This window comes from Ursus maritimus, unplaced genomic scaffold (genome assembly GCF_017311325.1).
Source record: "Ursus maritimus isolate PB19 unplaced genomic scaffold, ASM1731132v1 scaffold_12, whole genome shotgun sequence".
Classification (NCBI taxonomy): Eukaryota; Metazoa; Chordata; class Mammalia; order Carnivora; family Ursidae; genus Ursus; species Ursus maritimus.
Genome location: NW_024423564.1, coordinates 33,162,670 through 33,182,405, shown reverse-complemented (window position 1 = coordinate 33,182,405; position 19,736 = coordinate 33,162,670). Strand labels below are relative to the sequence as shown.

Sequence of the window (19,736 nt, the reverse complement as noted above, 5' to 3'; positions counted from 1 at the left end):
TCCTCCATGTGGCAAATAACTGCTGTCTCTCATCAAGTTGCAACCAGATAGCTACCGAGGCTGGAATACCCAAGATTGTATGTTTGGTGACTAGGTGGGCTCAGTTGGAAGGCTAAAGCCTCTTTCACCCTATCCATGTGGCTGTGTGTGTGGCCAACTTGAGCTGTTTTTCATGGCAGGTGTGTTCCATGAGTGAGTGTCCCAGGTAGCAAAGGAAGAAGCTGCAGATCTAAGGCTACACAAGTTACACAGAACCACTTCTGCTGCATTTTGCTACCTAAAATATATCAGAGAGCCAGCCCAAATACAAGAGAAAAACTAAAAGATTCCACCTCTTGATGGGACTGTGTCAGTTAAAGTCACATTGCGTCTATGGAAACACAGTTTTCTACACAAGGCATTAAGGTATGTGCTATTTCCTGATCATCAGGTTCTGCCGGCACAATACAATCAATGTAGTAGACAAAACAATGTCCCATAAGGTGATGAAATGATCATGGTCTCTGAGAACTAAAGAACTAACATAGCTCTTATGTAAAGCAATAAATTCTCTCACGTTCTCTCACTTCCAAATAAAAATCAGACAACTTCAGCTGTTCTACACATATTAGGATGAATAAAAGACATTTGCTGGAGTGATATCTGCATACTAGGTGGTAGGAATTGTACTTATTCACCTGATAAAAAGACTACATCTGGATCAACATTTTAGATGACCCATTCATCTTCTACGCAGGCCAAATAGAAGGTTAAATGGGAGTGTGGTGAGAATCACCACGCCTGCATCTTTCAAGTCTTTGATGGTGGCATTAATCACTAGAATTCCCCTAGAAATATGGTATAGGACTTAGGTTAACTTTTTCAGTAGAAAAGGCCCATTCCAGGACCTACCAATTGACCTTCCTGTTACAATAGCCATGAATCAAAAAGCAATGTTGAGATGCTGTAAATCTCCATTAAGGTGATGTTCAGCTCTCTCTTCATCAGATCTAGCAATTTTTCATTATTATACATCAAGTAAGATCTTAGTAGGCTGTCCATTTCAATTACAGGGATACCATAATCACTTTCACACTGCTAAAGATCCCTCCTAGTCCAACAACTATGATTACTGCTCTGGCCCTGTGGTCTATTATGGTAACCACTGCTATCTCATCCCTGATAGTTAAGCACTGTTACTTGGCCTCTGCACTTTGAGATCCTATTATTTCGATTAGAGAATTAGAGATTGTATTCAACTGCAGCATCTCCTAACTTCATCCCTGGGCTTAGAGGACAGCAACTTCCTCTCCCTCCCAATATTTTCTCAATGCATTAGTGAAGAGAAGGTCCTCCAGGTCTTCGCAGGATATAATTGGAGTTAGGTGACTGAGTCACACCTGATAAATCCATTCCAACATCCTATCTCCCTAAGTCTTTTAAGTCAATCCTATAAAATATATCATGAGATTTCTAGCATCTCAACTTTATTTAGTGCAGGACACCATTGGATCCAGGTTTCAACAACTAAGGAAACCTTAAACCACTCCCAGATGCTCAGGCAAGCACAATGAGTCTCTGGCCTTTGATTAATATATCCATATTGATAACTTCAATCTCATCAAAAGTTATATTCCTTCATCCCTGGTCTAACATCCCTGGAATTCATCATCATATTCCATAGGTTTCTGCCAATATAAATCAGCAAAATTGTGCATATATTTTTAGTATGAAAGACTTCTCCCCAGTCAGACTTTCTACTTGTGCCCTGAAATATACCGAGATCTATAGACCTAGTGATACTGGCATCTAGTAGGTAGAGGTCAGGGATGCTGCTAAACATTCTACAATGCACAGAACAGCCCCTACAACAAAAAATTATTCAGCCCAAATGTTAACACTGCTAACATTAATAAATTCTGGTCCAATATAGAGAATATAGATGCCACTAGCCACCTATGGCTACTGAACATCTAAAATATGAGTAGTCTTAACTGAGACATTTTGTAAGGGCAAAATAAATACTGAATTTGCATTTGAAAAAAGAACAAAATATCTTAATCTTTATAATAATCATTTGTTGAAATGATAATATTTTGGGTATGTTGAGTTAAATAAGATATATTATTAAAATTTAAATTTAGCGCTTTTTTTTAGTTTTTAATTTGGCTACTAAAAAATTAAAATTGTGTATATGGCTCACATCTTATTTCTACTGGATGGTGCTATTCTAGAGATATAAAGAAGTGATAGCACTGAGTTACGAGGAGAATCAGGAACTCCTCACAAGGTAAGTTCCTCAGATTACGTCACTTCAGAATTTTCAAAGACAAGACCAGCCTCATAAGACAGAGAAGGAAGACTTCTGAAAGCAAAGAGCTCTGTAGGGTCTGTCTATCAAGATGATAGAATTATGCAAGTCCACCCAAACAGGTCCATTACAATTCTCAAGATCCAACTTCTCCATCAATGCCTTAATTTTTTACCTGAAAGACCTGGTGAGTCTGTTTATTCAACTTACCTTGTAGTTTAGCCTTTCACAGCATTAATCCTTGATTTGGATGTGTCATTCTAGCAACTCATAGAGATACATTTTTAAGGCAATCATAGAAGTTCTCTGGACCTCTGAGCTTATCACATTTTTCTTTAAGCATCTTAGTGCAGTTATAAAGAGCAAACACATGCCTCCATCTTTTATTCTTTTTTCTGCCATTCCCATCAAAGACTTCAATAACTACTTAATTCCTGAAGCCTACAGGCCACTTCTAAATTGAGGTATAATTTACATTCAATAAAGTGCACAGATATTAAATGTTTAAAACATGAGTTTTGACAGTTATACACAACCATGAAGCTACTACCGAAAACAAGACCTAGAACATTTACCTGAACTCAGGAAGTTTATTTGCATTTCTTTTCAGCCCAGTAATCAAAACTACCTTCACCCCTCGCACATGCACACTCCAAGACAACCACTTTCTAATTTCTGCCATTAGAGATAAATGTGCTTATTCTTGATCTTCATATAAATGCAGTCGTACAATAAATATTCCTTTGCATTTGCTTCCCTTCACCCAATATATATGCTTTTTAGATCCATTTATGTTGTTGCATATTTTAGTAGTTTGTTTCTTTTTAATGTGGAGTAGTAGTATTCACAATTTGTTTATCAATTCTGTTGACAGTTATTTAGTTGTTTATAGTTTGGGGTTATCATGAATAAGGCTGCTATGAATAGTCTTATAAAAGGCATTTTTTAAAAGATTTTTTTTTAATTTATTTGAGAGAGAGAGAGAGAACACGTGCAGGGAGGAGCGGCAGAGGGAGAGGGAGAAGCAGCCCCCCTGCCAGCAGGGAGCCCGATTCAGAGCTCGATCCCGGGACCCTGGGATCATGACCTGAGCCGAAGGCAGATGCTTAACTGACTGAGCCACCCAGCCACCCCTTTTGATCGACCCATCTTGCATTCATTTTTTTTTCGTAAGGAATGAAGCAGGTATCAAGATTTACTTCATTTTATATAGATATTCAATTGTTCTACAATCATTTATTTGAAAGACTTTCTCTTTCACATTGAATTAACTTATTGCTTTTGCTGAAAATGATTAGACCATTCATGTGTGGGTCTACTTCTGGACCTTCCATTCTGTTCTAATAATGGATAATCTAAACACATGCCAGCATCATATTCTCTTAATTACTGTAGTTTTATGTAAGTCTTACAATTAGGTAGACTCCATTTACTGTAAGGGTGGTTGTCCACAGGGTAAGTCAAACAAAGACTGAGCAAAGTCTTGGGGAACAGAAAGGCATCACTTTTCCTAGAGAGAAAGTGTATGTCTTAGTTCAGGCTGCTATGACAAAATTACCATTAACTGGGTAACTTTAACAACAGAAAGTTATTGCTCACAGTTCTGGAGTCAGGGAAGTCCAAGATCAAGATAAGCTGTCTCAAGTCTCTTATAAGTGCACTAATCCCATAATGAGGGTTCCACCTTCATGACCTAATTACCTCCCACAGGCCCCACCTTCAAATACCATCACAATGGAGATTAGGGTTTTAAAATATGAATTTGGGGAGAACATAAACATTTGTAGGAGTGGGCAACATGTTACCTGTTGTTGAAAGAGGTCCTTACTAGAAACCACTGAGACAGGCAACTACTCCAGTTCTGCACTAACTAACCAAGCCATTGAAGCTTGGGCTGGGGTTAAGTGTGGGGTGAGGTTGAAATGGGTTGTTATAATAACACTGGTTAAGAGTAAAGATTTTGGAACTATACCAACCGGTATTCATTTCTATTTACAAGTCTTGGGCAAGTTACTCTACTTCTCTAAGTTTGTGTTTTTCTCAAAAAAAAAAAATTAAAGAATAATTCTTTACCTGTCGGATAGGATTGTTATGATGATTGGAGTCATATTTGTAGAGCAAATAGCCCTGTCTGATTAAATCGTAAGTGTCCTATAAGTGGTAAGTATTAGTACACAATGGTTGCTCTAAGGTGTTAAGCACATGATAAAAAATCAAGAATGATTCTCTCTCTCTTTTTTTTGATTTTTTTTCTTTTTAGAGAAGTTTTGGGTTCACGGTGAAATTGAGGGGAAGATTCAAAGACCTGCCATATAGTCCCTGTCCACACACATGCATAGTCTCCCCCACTATCAACATCTCCCACCAGACAGAACATTTGTTACAATTGATGAAGCTGGTTTGCCACATCATTATCACCGGGAGTCCATAGTTTACATAGGGTTCACTCTTGGTGTTGCACATTCTATGAGTCTGGACAAGTGCATAATGACGTTGTATTCACTATTATAACATCATAAAGAGTATTTTCACTGCCCTAAAAATTCCCTGTGCTCCGCCTTTTCATCTCTCCCTTTCCCCAAACCCTTAGCAACCATTGATCTTTTTACTGTCTCTATAGTTTTGCCTTTGCCAGCATGTCATGTAATTGAAATCATACAGTATGTGTCCTTTTCAGATTGGTTTCTTTTACGTGGTAGCATGCATTTAAGTTTCCTCCATGTTTTCCACGGCTTGATATCTCATTTGCATAATATTTCATTGTCTGGATGTACCATAGTTTATTTATCCATTCACCTACCAAAGAACATCTCATTTGCTTCCAAGTTTCAGCAATTGTGAATAAGGTTGCTATAAACATCTGCATGGAGGTTTTTATGTGGACATATGTTTTCAATTCCTTTAGGTAAATACCAAGGAGTGGGATTGCTGGATCTGATTATCTCTTTTCATACAGATATTTTCCACAGAATTTGAGGCTTCAGACATGAGCCTTAAAAACAAAAAACAAAACAAAAAACATAGTAGCATATGTGAATCTACTTTTCCTTCTAAACTACAAATGATACCAGTAATTACCACAACCTGCAAAAATCTAGAATGTTTAACCAATTAAATAAACATTGTCAAATTCAGTCCAAGTTGTAGCATATGTTCAGTATTTACTCTCAGTAGAATTATTTCATGTATGGAACATTTAATGTATTATATAGACAATTTTTAAATTAAAAATTTGTTTTAATATCATGCAAAAAATAACACTACTTATCCTTACGTTGTAAGCTAGGTATTCTATCCTACAGATGTTACCATTTCTTTGACTGACCAAGGGAAAATGATGCATGAGTATGAAATTTCCTTTATAAAATATATTATTGCTTGGCTCTGATTAGGTAATAAAGACTTTAAGAATAAATGTAAGCAATTTAGGTCTCATGGCATAAAGATGTTGTGTGTCATAGAGAGTATAGACACTATTTTATTATTCTTGTATTGTTTGAAAATCTACTAATATAACTAGAAGTTTATCTGAGAGTTAGTTAACTATTTAAAGAACACTCATAATTGCATAGCAAAGGGAACCATCAATAACAACAAAAAAGCAACCTAGTGAATACAAATATCTTACAAAAGATATTTGTAAATGATACAGCCAATAAGGGGTTAATATTCAAAATATACAAAGAACTTACACAACACGAAAAGCCAAACAATCTGATTTAAAAATGGGCAGAACTGAATAAACATTTTGCAAAGCAGATATGCAAATGGCCAATAGACACATGAAGAGATGCTCAACATCACTCATCATCAGGGAAATGCAAATCAAAACCACGATGAGATATCATCTCCCACCTGTCAGAATGGCTACTATCAAAAAGACAAGAAATAGGTGTTGGAAAGGATATGGAGAAAAGGGAACCCTTGTACACTGCTGGTGGGAATGTAAATTCGTGCAACCACTGTATAAAACAGTATGGAGGTTTCTCAAAAAAATTAAAAATGGAAATACCATATGGAACTTCCATATGGTAGTAATTCTACTATGGGCATCTATCCAGAGAAAATGAAAACACCCAATCAAAAAGATACATGCATCCTTATGTTTGTTGCAGGATTATTTGCAATAGCCAAGATATGGGAGCTACACAAGTGTCAAAGATGAACAAAGAAGTGCTACACACACACACACACACACACACACACACACACACAATGCAGGAGTATTACTCAGCCATAAAAAAGAATACGATCTTGCCATTGGTAACAACATGGATGGACCTAAGTGAAATAAGTCAGAGAAAGGCAAATGCCATATCATTTCACTTATATGTGAAATTTAAAAAACAAAACAAACAAACAAAGGAAAAAACAGACTCCTGGAGAACAAACTGGTGGTTGCCTGAGAGGTGGTGGGTAGGGGGATGGGTAAAATAGATAAAGGGGATTAAGTGGTTCAAACTTCCAGCTATAAAATAAGTAAGTCACAGGGATTAAAAGTACAGCATAGGGAATATAGGCAATAATATTGTAGTAATGGTATGGTGACAGATGGTGACTACACTTACGAACATTGAGTAACCTATAGAATTGTCTAAACAATATGTTGTACACCTGAAACTAACGTAACATTGTATGTGAGTTATACTTCCATAATATAGTAAAACAGAAAAAAAAGTAAAAAACACTCTGAAAATAATGTGTCAATTATGTGTCAATTATGAAAAAAATATTCATAAGAAAACAGAATGTGATCCTTTAAAAACAAAATATTAATAATGTGGGGATACAATATGAAATTGGTACAGTTAGCACATTACGGTCTAGTATACACCTTAAGAAAAACTTAAGAAAGCTAAAGGATTAGCTTTGTTGTTTGCTTTTTTAAAAAACAAAAAAAGGATTTAATTATTGGGGTGCCTAGGTGGCTCAGTCAGTAAAGCCTCCTACTCTTGATTTCTGCTCTGGTCATGATCTCAGCATCCTGGGATGGAGCTAAGCATGGGGCTCTGTGCTCAGGGCAGAGCCTGCTTGTCCCTCTCCCTCTGCTCCTTCCCCCTACTTGCTCTCTCTCTCAAATAAATAAATAAAATCTTTGAAAAATTATTTTCTTTTAGGCTTGTTTACTTTGATGGGCGTTTTTCAACAGGTCTTTGTCCCCTAGTTTATTGAAGTGCCCCATGACCCTTTTGTATGGAAGAGCAAATTGCTTGGTCAAAATTTCACCTAGGAGATTAGTATTAATTTTTTCCTCAGAATATCATACAGTTTATATATTAAACCACTTTATATACATGTTTCCAAATATTAATTAGCACTTTTTTAGAAATTATCGATGCTATTGTTTGAAGTGCCTTTATCCGTTGTAACAGTTGGGGCTGGAAATACCAGAATAGCTGATTAATGACGGCTTGACGATGCATCTAACATCCCACAGGAAGGTATGTGGAGTTAGGCATTCCCCAGGCTAATTCTGGAGTTAGCTGGCACCGGTGTCGTCAGGGACACAGGCTCTTTCTACCTTTCAGCTCTACTAACTTTCACTTTTTGGCTACCCTCCTCACCTTCCACCTCAGAGCCACAGAGTCTCCCTCAGCTCCTGGCCCCCTTATAGGAAAGAAGGGTGGGATTTTCCTAGATAAGTCTTTTTTTTTTTTTTTCAGGGAGGAAAATGTTATCTATAAACAATCTCAACATCACCCTCTCCGTCTCTTCCACCTCCCTCCTGCTAGCAGATTAATCCTTGGGTTATTGGCTTGAGTCAGGTCACAGAGTCACATCCCAATATGAGGGAGGCCTGGAAAAATGAGCATCAGACATTTCTGACCTCTGTCACAGAAGATGGACTCTGCCAGCAAGAAAGAGAAAGAGGCAAGCCACTGGCTAGACAACTAGCAGTGCCTAAGCAGGTGCCACGCAAACCAAAGAAAGGCCATAAATCAATACGGATTAATACTTATTAAACTCTTACTGTGACTTAAACACAGTTTTAATCACACATGTACTATTTAAATTTTACACCAATTTTACAAGTGCCGAAAGTGAGACATGGAGATATTGAATAACTTACCTAAGGCCACACAGTCGGTAAAAGGCAGAGCTGGGATGCCAATCCGGTTAGTCTAATGTCAAAGCCAAAAACTTAACCATTTAATCGCCGCTTATACATGATCATCATAATACAATATAAATTTGTATTTATATAATTTATATAATATAATATATATTTATATAATTTATATTATTTATATAATTGAATTTATATAATTTATATATAATTTTTATAATTGAAATTTATATAATTTATATAATTGAAAATGTATATAATTGAAAATAGAAGTGGCAGAAAATTTTATTCTTAGACTCTAGAATTTTACTCTTTTGGCTTTATCCCCTGCTCAGTAAGTAATTTACGGTGTGTGACTCATTGCTAAAATTTATATTATGATAACTCGTCCAAGTGGAGATAAAACATGTATATGATACAATGACATTTAGGATAAATTATGACACTAAAAAATTCATTCTTTTATTCTCCTTTGAAAAAGGCAAAATGCTTCCCAAAAAGTTTTTTTTTACAAAAAATTTGTCACTGTACTGCATGGTGACTAACATAATGTAATAAAAAAACATTAAAAAAAATTAAAAAAAAATTGTCACTTACTTATAACCTTTGCTTTTAAAATACTCTTCATATTTTTATACTGTGAACATCTGATCTTAGCTAAAATGTATCATCGATTATACATTTTTAGTTTTTAAGATGATTGTATTTTTAGTAACAAATTATGGCTTTATATTAAAGAACTGATTTTTTTTAAAGATTTTATTTATTTATTTGACAGAGAGAGAGACAGCCAGCGAGAGAGGGAACACAAGCAGGAGGAGTGGGAGAGGAAGAAGCAGGCTCATAGCAGAGGAGCCTGATGTGGGGCTCAATCCCATAACGCCGGGATCACGCCCTGAGCCGAAGGCAAACGCTTAACCGCTGTGCCACCCAGGCACCCCAAGAACTGATTGATTTTTTCCTTTTTCCTAGTTATGTGACTCTAAAGAGACCCTATTCAAAAAACAAAAAACAAAAAACCCCACAAAAAAACAAAAACAAAAAAACCATTACTTTCTAATAGAGGAAAAAAAAAACAGTTATATAGTAAAAGACATATATTGTACTAAACATTTTTTAAAAAGTTCCTCCCTATTCTTTCTGGAGGAGACTAGAAAAAGGCAGAAGAGAAAGTACTCAAATGGGAGACACAAAAAGAATTGGTGAGTAATAAGGGAAAAGAAAGGAGATCAAAGATGCTCTCAGTTTAAGCAGAGCATTTATTGGGATTTTCAAGCAAGCCTCAGTCAAAACTCTTGATACAAATATGCAGGTTATTCAAGAAAACTGGAATCAAAGTAGGGTGCTAGGCACTGTGGGATGCAAGAAGAACTCTGAGACCTTAGCTATGCCCAGCGAGTTAAGGGGAAAATAGCAACTTTAGGGAATAGAAATGACATGTCACAAGAAAAAGAATGGTAGAAGAGTAAATATTTTAATTCCAATTTAGAGGAGAAGAAATAGAAATGAGCTAAACTGGATTTTGAAGCCATCTGGGAAGATGAGTGACTAAGCCAGAGGAGTGTTTAAAAACCCGTGTTGGCCAGAATTCCCCCTGGGGAGAGCACTTTCTAACTGTCTGAGGTTGAACGGGAGCCCTCTAAGCCTCCCATGCTGCCTGTTTCCCCGTGCTGTTGAGGACTCGGAGGAGCAGGGCACTGCCTGTAGATGGCGCCGGGCACGGATTTTGCTGGTGGTAGTTAGTTGGTTGCTTTCGCTGTTGAAAGTAAGGAGAAGAGAGAAAGGAGGAGAGATTAAGATCCCTCGGGATAGAAAGACACTGAGGCAACTGGGGGGGAGGGGGCAAGGATGCTCCACATCTGTGGAAAATTATTTCAAGAAGGCTGATGCTTTCAGTGATAGGGAAACATTTTGTTTTATTTTTCGGTGATATAAATCCTTCTCTAGTTCCACCTATGAACTCTTCAATAAAGTTTAAATTGCTCACAAACAGGATATGTACATGTTTCTTTGGAAAACTCTTAACACTGTATTTGGAACAATAGAGCAAAGCATGGGAGCAGCCCGTGTGGAACTAGGAAACAGGAATTTTTAAGGAGCCAAGTGTGCAGGTAGTTGCAGAAATCTAGGAGGGGGACTTGTCTTCCGCAGGTCATGGAATTGACAACAATAAAAACCAACTGTATGGAGGTCTCTGAGGAACAAGGGGGCCCCAGCTGACAATAACAGATAACTAAACACATAATAACAGTAGCTACCGTTTATGGAGCACCTGTGGACAAAGCATCAAGAACCACAGCCTTATGTCATAAACTTGGACTATATATTCATGTCATTTGACTACAGATAACCTCAGATTATTTTCATGTCACTGCTTCTCATTTTATTTCTTCTGCTGTCAGTCAGCATTACGCTCAGCATTTCTGGGCAGGCAAAGTATTCCTTGAGTCCTCCCTTAATAAGCTTACAGCTAAAAGTTTTTATTTTACCTTCACAGCAAAAAATATTCAATGGAGAAGAGAAAGGAAACTGCTAGAAAGCTGAAGGAAGGCTAAAAGAAGACAACCGAGAGTGATACCTGAGCTCTGTCCACTCCACAGCCTCACCTGTGTTCAGCAATAAACCCTCACTGGCCCCCGCTTCCACCCGTGGCCTCCTCACAGAAAGGAAAGTTGAGAGTCAGATTGTGTCACTCTTCCACACCCACCACTGACTTCCCCTTTCACAGATAAACTCCAGCCTTTCCCATGAGCTGCCAGCCTATGTGGTCTGTGCACTGGATACGGCCTCCATGCCACAGACCCTCAGGCCCAGGGACCTCTCCGTGGCATCCCTCCCTTCAGGCACCCTCCAACCTTGGGGGCTTCCCACTTGCCCTTCTCTCTGCCTGAACCATTTCTCTCTCATATGTTTGCCTGTTTCCTTCCCCACTCCTGATAATCTTACCTGTGGGGCCTTCCCCCACCACCTGATACAAAATAACAGACACCAACTTCCACCCTCTTACTGTTTCCTCCCCCTTACCTGATTTCTTATTTTCCATAACACTTTCACTAGATATCCCATTATGTTTGCCTGCTGTCTCTCTCCCTTTTGTCGAATATAAACTCCATTAGGACAGAATGTAAACTCCATTTTGTTCACACATATCCAGCACTTAGAATGGTGCTAGGCATCTAGTAGAAACATGATTTTATGTTTTTAACAGCATTACTGAGGTGTATTTGACACAATTTTATTTTTGAATGAATAACTGAAAAAAAGAGAATTAAAAGTTAAGGAAACGATCCCCTGCTTAAATAAGGTCTATCCTTAGCAATTACTTGTTTGAGTCTACATTTTGGAGATCATAAAAATAATCTTATCATGGCTCACATAATGATCAATAAGAAAATAGATTAAATTTAAGGCAGGGGCTCTAATCATAGAAAGGTGATTGTGACTTTCAAGACTCTAAAACCCACATACCTGTGCTGTTGGTTTCTAAATTTTAACTCTGAACTCTGTAGCTGTTTCTTTAAAAGAATATTTAAACAACAGTGTCACCATAAAAATGTATAATTAATGCAATGCTTTTCTTCTGAGATCTGAGGAAAGCAGAGGCCTTTCCCATAAGAAGGTAAAAAATATCTGTAAAGACTACATAGACTGTCTCTTTGCCATGTAAGAGCCGTAATCACAAAGTAAATCCCTGGATATTCCCCAGGAGACCGCTCCAAGTGTGGTCCAAGGACCAACAGCCTCAGCATCACCTGGGAGCTTGGTACACATGCAGACTGTTGGCCTCACCTTGACCTACAAAGTCAGAATCAAATTTGAACAGGTGATTCTTAGATACATTAAATTTGAAAAGCACTAGTCTAAATAGCTTTTGGTGTGCTCTGGGAGGGAGGTCTGTACAGGGCGATTGGGCTTGCTGAGAGTTTTGTCTGGAGATTGAGAGCCCCAGGTACCTGCCGCCTGAGAACAGAAGGGGGAGCCCTAATCCCCCAAATGCCAGACCTTTCAAGTGGTTGGAGTTGCTCCTGTTCTTTGCAGGGCTGGCGGGGTGAAATGGAGTATTAGAAATAGCACAAGGAGAGGAAGGAAAACTGAAAGACCTGCTGCCCCTTGCTGGCATTGGGGGCAGCAGGGGAATCTGGCAGAGCCTTAGAACTTCACAGATGAACAGAATCAGAGCAGAAAGAAAACAGAATGGGAGACTAGGGAAGAACTATGAAGTCTTTGTGCTTCTACTTTCATTTATTGTTCTCTGAGTCTCCCTGGTTATTTTTCATCTCTTTAAAAAATTTCCACTACATGTCTGCTTTCTCTTTTTGTCCTTCCCTGGAACATTATAATAGTGATAATATCTTACACCCACCTGATGCTATATACTATCTGGTACATTACAGATATAAGAGTATTTTATAGAACACAATTTTATGCCTGTTTTGCAAATGAGCAATATTCTATACCCTTTCTCCCATGTTCTTCATTAGGTTATCATTAAAAGTAGTTCTTGTTTTCCATTCATTTTGGCAAATTTTAGAGGGTTTTTTTTTCTTTACGCACAAAGTCATCTGCAGAGTTCTTGGCACAGTGAGGATGGGGAGGAGGCTTAATAGTAAAAGTCTGGGGGTGAAAGACTGCATAGGGAGAATTAAAACAACTGGAAGTGTAAGAGCTTCACGCTCTGACATGGTGGTGACTCAACAGAACACAGATGACTTCCCGGACTCTGTCTGAACCATCCACTGCACTCCTTTGCTTTGAAAATGAATATAAGATTGAAGAAAATATAATTAGCAGGCATGAAATGTGCCATCCGAGTCCTTGGTAAACTGTTGTTTTATTCAAATTCTTACTCTTTACAATTTGTCTCACCTCCATTTTGATTTATTTCATAAATGTTGCAAAACTAAAATGGTCCAAAGCTTTGTAGCCCTGGGCGCCTGGGTGGCTCAGCTGGTTAAGCGACTGCCTTCAGCTCAGGTAATGATCCTGGAGTCCTGGGATTGAGCCCCACATCAGGCTCCCAGCTCTGCGGAGAGTCCGCTTCTCCCTCTGACCCTCTTTTCTCCCATGCTTTCTCTCACTCTGTCTCTCTCTCTCTCAAATAAATAAATAAAAATCTTAAAAAAAAAAAAAAAGCTTTGTAGCCCTGCTGCATGGTGAACTTTCCTGTTCTAAATGGGATTGCTAAAGAGCCGAACAAAAGCCTGAGAAGAAATAATTCAAAACTTCGTTGGACTCTTCAAGACGTCAGATCTCCTGACTTCTCTGATACCAACTGCGTGTTTTACTCACTTTGTGGGTCTCTGCCTGCACACTCCATGAAAACAGAGAGGTCTCCCGGGGCCAGGAAGAACTGCAAATTTAGACAATGAACAAAGATGTGCTTTAGAGTCTTCAGTTACTGAAATGGAATGACTCTTATTTTCTTGAAAGCAGATAAAAGCAGAGCAGATTCCTAGAATTTCTACAACTTGAAATAGATGCTTGAACATTGTATTCCCATTTTTCTTCACTTCAGGTATATTTCATTTTTCAGATATAAAATCTATAGACATGAGCAGTGAATATTTTTTGAATGAAAGGATAAATTGTCGGCTTTTTTGTTGACAAAGTCACACTTTATCAGAAGTGGACACTCCCCCTCAGGAAGGACTTTTAAGTCACTTAGCCAAGTCAGTTTTTAAGAGCTTTTTACTTTTGTCTCCTGTAGGGTCAGCTGGGTCAGAGCAGAAGGCAGTAAGAAGAGATCTTTAGCTGGCCTGGCCCCAACTAGTTGCTGAGAGCAAAACAGAAGTGGGAGAAAAGGCTCTCAGGAGTGAATGTGACACCCCAGACATGGTCAGAGAATGGGTCCGTGACCAGAATCCTATAGGGACAGATGATGAAGGTGGATGCCAGTCGAGTGGTCAGCCTGGGGGACTGGATTCTAAAACCAAGGACGCAAAAAGCAGGTAGACAAGAATGGATGTCACATCCAGACCCTCAGCCTAGGAGGAGCAAACCTGAGTGTACTTGTTCAGGTGAAACTGGACCGGACCGTGCTGCTCTTTATAAAGCTACACGCAATCCGTAGCCAACATCCCACTCCACACGCTACGGGAGCCACTGTAACTACTGTTAAGAACGAGTGGCGAGAGGGCTGGAAGCCAGCCCTCCACAGCCCCTCAGCCAGAGAACAACTCACACGAGTGTGCACGGTGCAAGAAGAAACTCTTCTCGGATTGTTGGTGGAAAACTACTCTCAGTATGGCTTATGGGTTTCATTTTTGAGCATATAGTTTTACTGATGCCAATAATGTCTTTCTTAAAAGCACAAGGGACTGGCATAAGAAAATAAACTGGCAAGAAAAGTCGAAAATAAAGTTCATTGTTCTGCTCAATGAATCACAGTTACAGGCAGAGCCTTCAGCGTCACCACACCTCTGGGCTTCCACTGTCGCACAGTGAGAGCAGGGGAAAAAACCCCATGGCTGGGAATCAGCCCGGAAAAACAAGATCACTAAGCTGACCTCTGAGCTGTCAAGTGAGCGCCTGTGACAAGCCACGTGGTTACCAGAGACATTGCATTCTCCCACACACCAGGGGGAGCACCAATACCCCAGGGCCTTCTGACAAGACGGAGCAAGGAGAAAACTGCTTCAGAACAGAAGAGATACCCTCTAGAAAAGATACTTTTAAAGTTGGGGGAAGCAGGGACACCTGGGTGACTCAGTTGGTTAAGCGTCTGCCTTTGGCTCTGGGATTGAGCCCCCACAGCATCGGGCTCCCTGCTCAGCTGGGAGTCTACTTCTCCCTCTTCTGCTCCCCCCTGGCTTGTGCTCCCTCTCACACACATTCCCCCCCCCTCTCAAATAAATAAATAAATAAAATCTTAAAAAAAGAATAAAGTTAGGGGGAACATAATCACATAATAATCCAAGGCGCTACTGTAATCTAGCTTTTATTTCCTTCTCCTAATTCCATTCCTTCATTCATTCATCCAACAAGTATTTGTTGAGGGTTTCCTGAGCAAGGTGCTAAGGAGGTAGCGATAAAGACAGGGTAGGGTCCCTCCTCTCATATGCCCTTCGCGGGCAGCAGACAACCAGTTACACAAAATGAATTTGATTCCGTAACCATAATCACACTTCGTAGGAGAGGCATCAGATGCTATGAAAGCATGAAAGAGGGAATTTGACCTAGTCAGGAAGCTCAGCTCAGCCTTCCAGGCCAGAACTGGAATTTGAAGGAAAAGCAAGTGAAAAGCAGTCAGAGAAGAGGTTCCAAGCAGAGGGACAGCAAGAGAAAAATTTCCATCGCTGTCCCTCAACGTTGCAGCTCTTTGTTTATAGTAAAGCTCACTTTATTTCCAGTTCCCTGAGAATGCGAGACAATGTGATATCGTGAAAAACAACGGAATTGGGAGCCAGTGGGTCTCATTCTAGCACTATGACAATGCTCGCACAACCTTGAACAAGTTGCTTGGATTTTCTGAGCCTTAGTTTTGTCAACCATAAAATAAGCATGATAAAACTCCTCACACAATAATAGTTCCTTCCCCGTTGGCTAATTTTTAATCTTTCTGAGACTCAGTGTCTTCATTGAAAAATAGAACTAAGAATTATGCCTGCATCAGAGAATTGACATTTATATGGGGTCATTTGTAAACTCTAAAACATTCAGTAGTTATCAGGTACTATTTATCACTCGTAAAATATTTTTGACGCCTACTATATACCAGACCCTGTGATAGGTCCTTGAAAAATGGAAGGTAGACTAAGGCACAGCCTTGCCCTCAGGAGAGAGTTGCTGAAAGAGAAATTTATTCTTTCCCCTGGTCCAGGGAGAAAAGGCAGCAAGGGCAGAGGGAAAGGCCTCTGTGGTCTGCACAGGCATCTAAGTTCCTGGCACTTGGCTCTTCCTGGGGGACATCTGATACCTTCCCCTCCGCCATCAGCTGAGAGCTTGCCCAGATGACATGACCCAAGGGCCCCAGGGACCGGGCTGTGGGATGGATTTCCAAATATTCTAAAGAAGCAGACAAGGGAATCTTACAACAAACAAAAAATGACTTGAGTGCAGTAGAAAAGTTGCTGTGCTGACTGAAGGAGAAGGTTGTCAAGGATGAGGAGAGAAGAGTCACGACAGATTTCTGTGTTTCTGCTGAAAGTGGATTGAATAATCCAGATTCTCCGATTCTCAGCCCAGCCAGCCAGGCCTACCTCTTTCAAGCTCCTTTTGTCTTATTTCCCTCTTCCTTCTGAGAAGATTTACTGAATAAGGAGTCATTTCTTGCCCAACCATGATTCAAAAGGAAGCTCAGCCACAGAACAGGCAAGTGTGGTGTTGCCTAGAGGAAAAGGACATGTAGAGGCAGGTCTCAGAGAGATCCACCCAGGTTTTGCAAAAAAGGCACCTCCTTCACCACAAGGTCTAAGACTTTCCAAGTTCAGGAAGAAAGTATCAGCTCCCCCCTTGACAACCTGGTGCAATGTACCCAGTAGGACCAGTGTGAGTGAACTGGAGGCTTCTCTACAACATGACCCAGAGGGACAATGTGGGTCCTCTTGGCAGCCTGAAGTTTGTGACTCTCCTGGTGGCCCTAATTCCAGAACTCCTATTCCTGGGAGCTGGAGTGCAGCTTCAAGACAATGGGTACGATGGACTACTTATTGCAATCAATCCTCAGGTACCCGAAAATCAGAACCTCATCTCAAACATTAAGGTAAGTGACAAGTGTGAAATCAATACCATTATCCCATTAGAACAGGATTGTAGCCTTCTTTAAAGAGCTAACAACTTCACCCGGTCTGTATTTGAATTGTAAAGAGATCAGCATTTCTTTTAAGCACCAAAAATTATAATTATGGCCAAGCCAGTTTGATCACTTAATTATGCACAGTCTTGGCTCAGAGTGTTGAGCTAGCCCTCCTTGATTTGTTCTTGTTGGTTACTACCACTTTTAGCTTTTTTTGCTTTCCTAACATGACTGTTTTTGGGGTAGCAATTTAAAAAAATAACCCATTGTGGTAACAAAGACCAGATGTATGACTGATGAATAAGCATGATTGTGCTTATTAAAATCAAGTTGTTGGATTCTATCCTGAGGCTGAGAATTCTCAGACAGAAAGAGAGTCTGGATGAAGTGCCGAAGAGCAAAATTCTTTTCACCTGAATGTTCTGTAAAGTAATTGATTATTTTCACCTTAACTTGGTGAAGGAGGATCATAGCTCCATTACTTAAGAGCCTCCTGTTGGTATTGCTTTAGAGAAATCAGTATCATCATAAGGTGTGGTCTTGAACATGCCCACGGGAGTGACTTGAAAGGGATTTGTTTGGTAAAAGCTTAAAAGTCTTTCACAAAACTGGGAAAAATTACATAGGCAAGCCCAGACTCACTGTTAGTGTCCTAAAATCTCTTTCAGTTAACCATTTGAGGTTTATTTTGCTCCTAAGTTTTCCCAAAGTCTAAGGCCATCTCTAAAAGAATTGGGCTCCTTTAAAATATTTTCATTATTCTTTACTGATACTTACTCAAGTATAATCAGAAAACCAAAACATAAAAGATTTACAAGTGCCAAGATAAGCTTTTCTTTTATTTGGTTATAGGAAATGATAACTGAAGCTTCTTTTTACCTATTCAATGCTACAAAGAGAAGAGTGTTTTTCAGAAATACAAAGATTTTAATACCTGCAACATGGAGAGCTAATAATTACAGCAAAGTAAAACAAGAATTATATGAAAAGGTAAGAATTCAGGATTTTCTTATATGAGCTTAACTCTGGAAAAGCCAACCAATACATACTCCGTTCAAACTTTAAAAGTGAGAACTTAAGCAAAAACAAGTCTTTGATGTTAACATACAACTAATATTGGGAAGATTGTTATTTACAAGATACATGGAAATATAATAAATGAGTACAAATTATGGAACGAAAAATAAGCAAAATGCCATTACCCGAGGAGCCTCTCAGAAAGCCTCTTTACTTTGTAACTTATAGGGTACTTTTTTGAAATGTTTCCTTAAGGACCAAAAGCCGGTTTTATCCTACTAAGTATGAGCTGTGTAGGGAACAATTCTAATTATGACAACCTTCTTTTCCCATCCTGTCAGGGGCAGTAGACATGCATGCCCAGACAGAAACATAATCTATAAAATATGACTGACTTCTCCCGCCAGAGTGTAAGTTAGCAGAATTTTACATGCGTCCAAGTCCAGGACACTGTTTTTTAAGAGTATGGGATAAGAAGGAAGGCAGAAAGGGGGAAGGAGAGAAGTGGCTACTTTTTCTTTTCCAACCAAAAAGAACTGAACCTTCGAAGGACTCTCATAAGCTGCAGATCATAGTTAAGCATCCATGATTATGTCTGCATGCTATAAACAAATGTTAAATACATTTGGCAAATGACTGGAGTTACTGGGAACAAGAACCCGGGCAGCTAGCAGAAGGGGCAGGAGCAGACGCATTGAGCACTTACCTCAGGACTTCAGCAATGGAGTAGATTCCAGATCAGTAACCACAGCTCCGACAGAAGGGCTGGGACATAGGATACAGTTTCCCCTTTTCCTCATTGTGCCATTTGGTATGAAATTTCCTAAGATCGTTTTAATTCTTAGCGCTTCCTTGAAGTCACTCTCGCAGTAATTGAATGGAACAGCAATCTAGATAGCACCCCAGTGTCCTGAAGAAGTTAAAGAGGCTCTTCAAACATTTGATGTATGGTCAGATGAATGCATTTGGCAGTGCTTGGCCACGGAGCTAGGAGAGAAAGGAACGAGATAAAATGGGAAGAGAGCCAGTGTTTTGGTTTTTTAAGATTTATGTATTATTTATTTGAGAGAGAAGGGGGGAGACAGAGAGAGAGAGAAAGAGAAAGCGAGCCTTGCAAGGAAGGGCAGAGGGTAAGGGAGAGAGAGACTCTCAAGCAGACTCCCCACTAAGCCCAGGATGTAGGGCTTGACTGGGGTTGACTGGGGTCTCCACGTGGGACTCACTCTCAGACCCTGAGATCATGACCTGTGCTGAAACTGAGTCAGATGTTTAGTGGACTAAGTCACCTCAGCACCCCTAGACAGCCAGTGTTTTTTTAAGCTTCCACTAAGCACCAGGCATTCTACATACATTGTTTAGTTCTCACACACCTTAAAATTAGTTGCTATCACAAATTTTTACCATAAGTTAGGAAACAAAAGCTCAAATAAAGTATTTTGTCCCAAGTCAAACAGTTAGTAAATTACAGAGCCACAATTTCGATCCATGTCTATTTGCTTCCCAAACCCATGCTCTTTGCACCAAGCTCTGCCGTCTCTAGCTATCTATACAGATGGTATTAATCAATTTGACCTTCCATGAAACAAAGAAGTATTGGAGACAACTAGCATCAAAACCAGGTTGTACTC

The 19,736-nt window shown here is 39.4% G+C and overlaps 1 protein-coding gene and 1 long non-coding RNA gene across 2 annotated transcripts in view; one reads left to right on the top strand and one right to left on the bottom strand.

The window, feature by feature from the left end:
• The first annotated feature begins 16,872 nt into the window (after positions 1–16,872).
• Positions 16,873–19,736, top strand: part of LOC103662944 (calcium-activated chloride channel regulator 2) — a 43,067-nt gene continuing 40,203 nt past the window's right edge. Inside the window, exons 1-2 of the mRNA XM_008690637.1 lie at positions 16,873–17,058; positions 17,944–18,081. Of these exons, the coding sequence (XP_008688859.1) occupies positions 16,873–17,058; positions 17,944–18,081 (324 nt within the window). The remainder of the gene's footprint in view (positions 17,059–17,943; positions 18,082–19,736) is intronic.
• Positions 18,003–19,736, bottom strand: part of LOC103662943 — a 68,899-nt gene continuing 67,165 nt past the window's right edge. Inside the window, exon 7 of the long non-coding RNA XR_568605.2 lies at positions 18,003–19,095. This is a non-coding gene — a long non-coding RNA (uncharacterized LOC103662943). The remainder of the gene's footprint in view (positions 19,096–19,736) is intronic.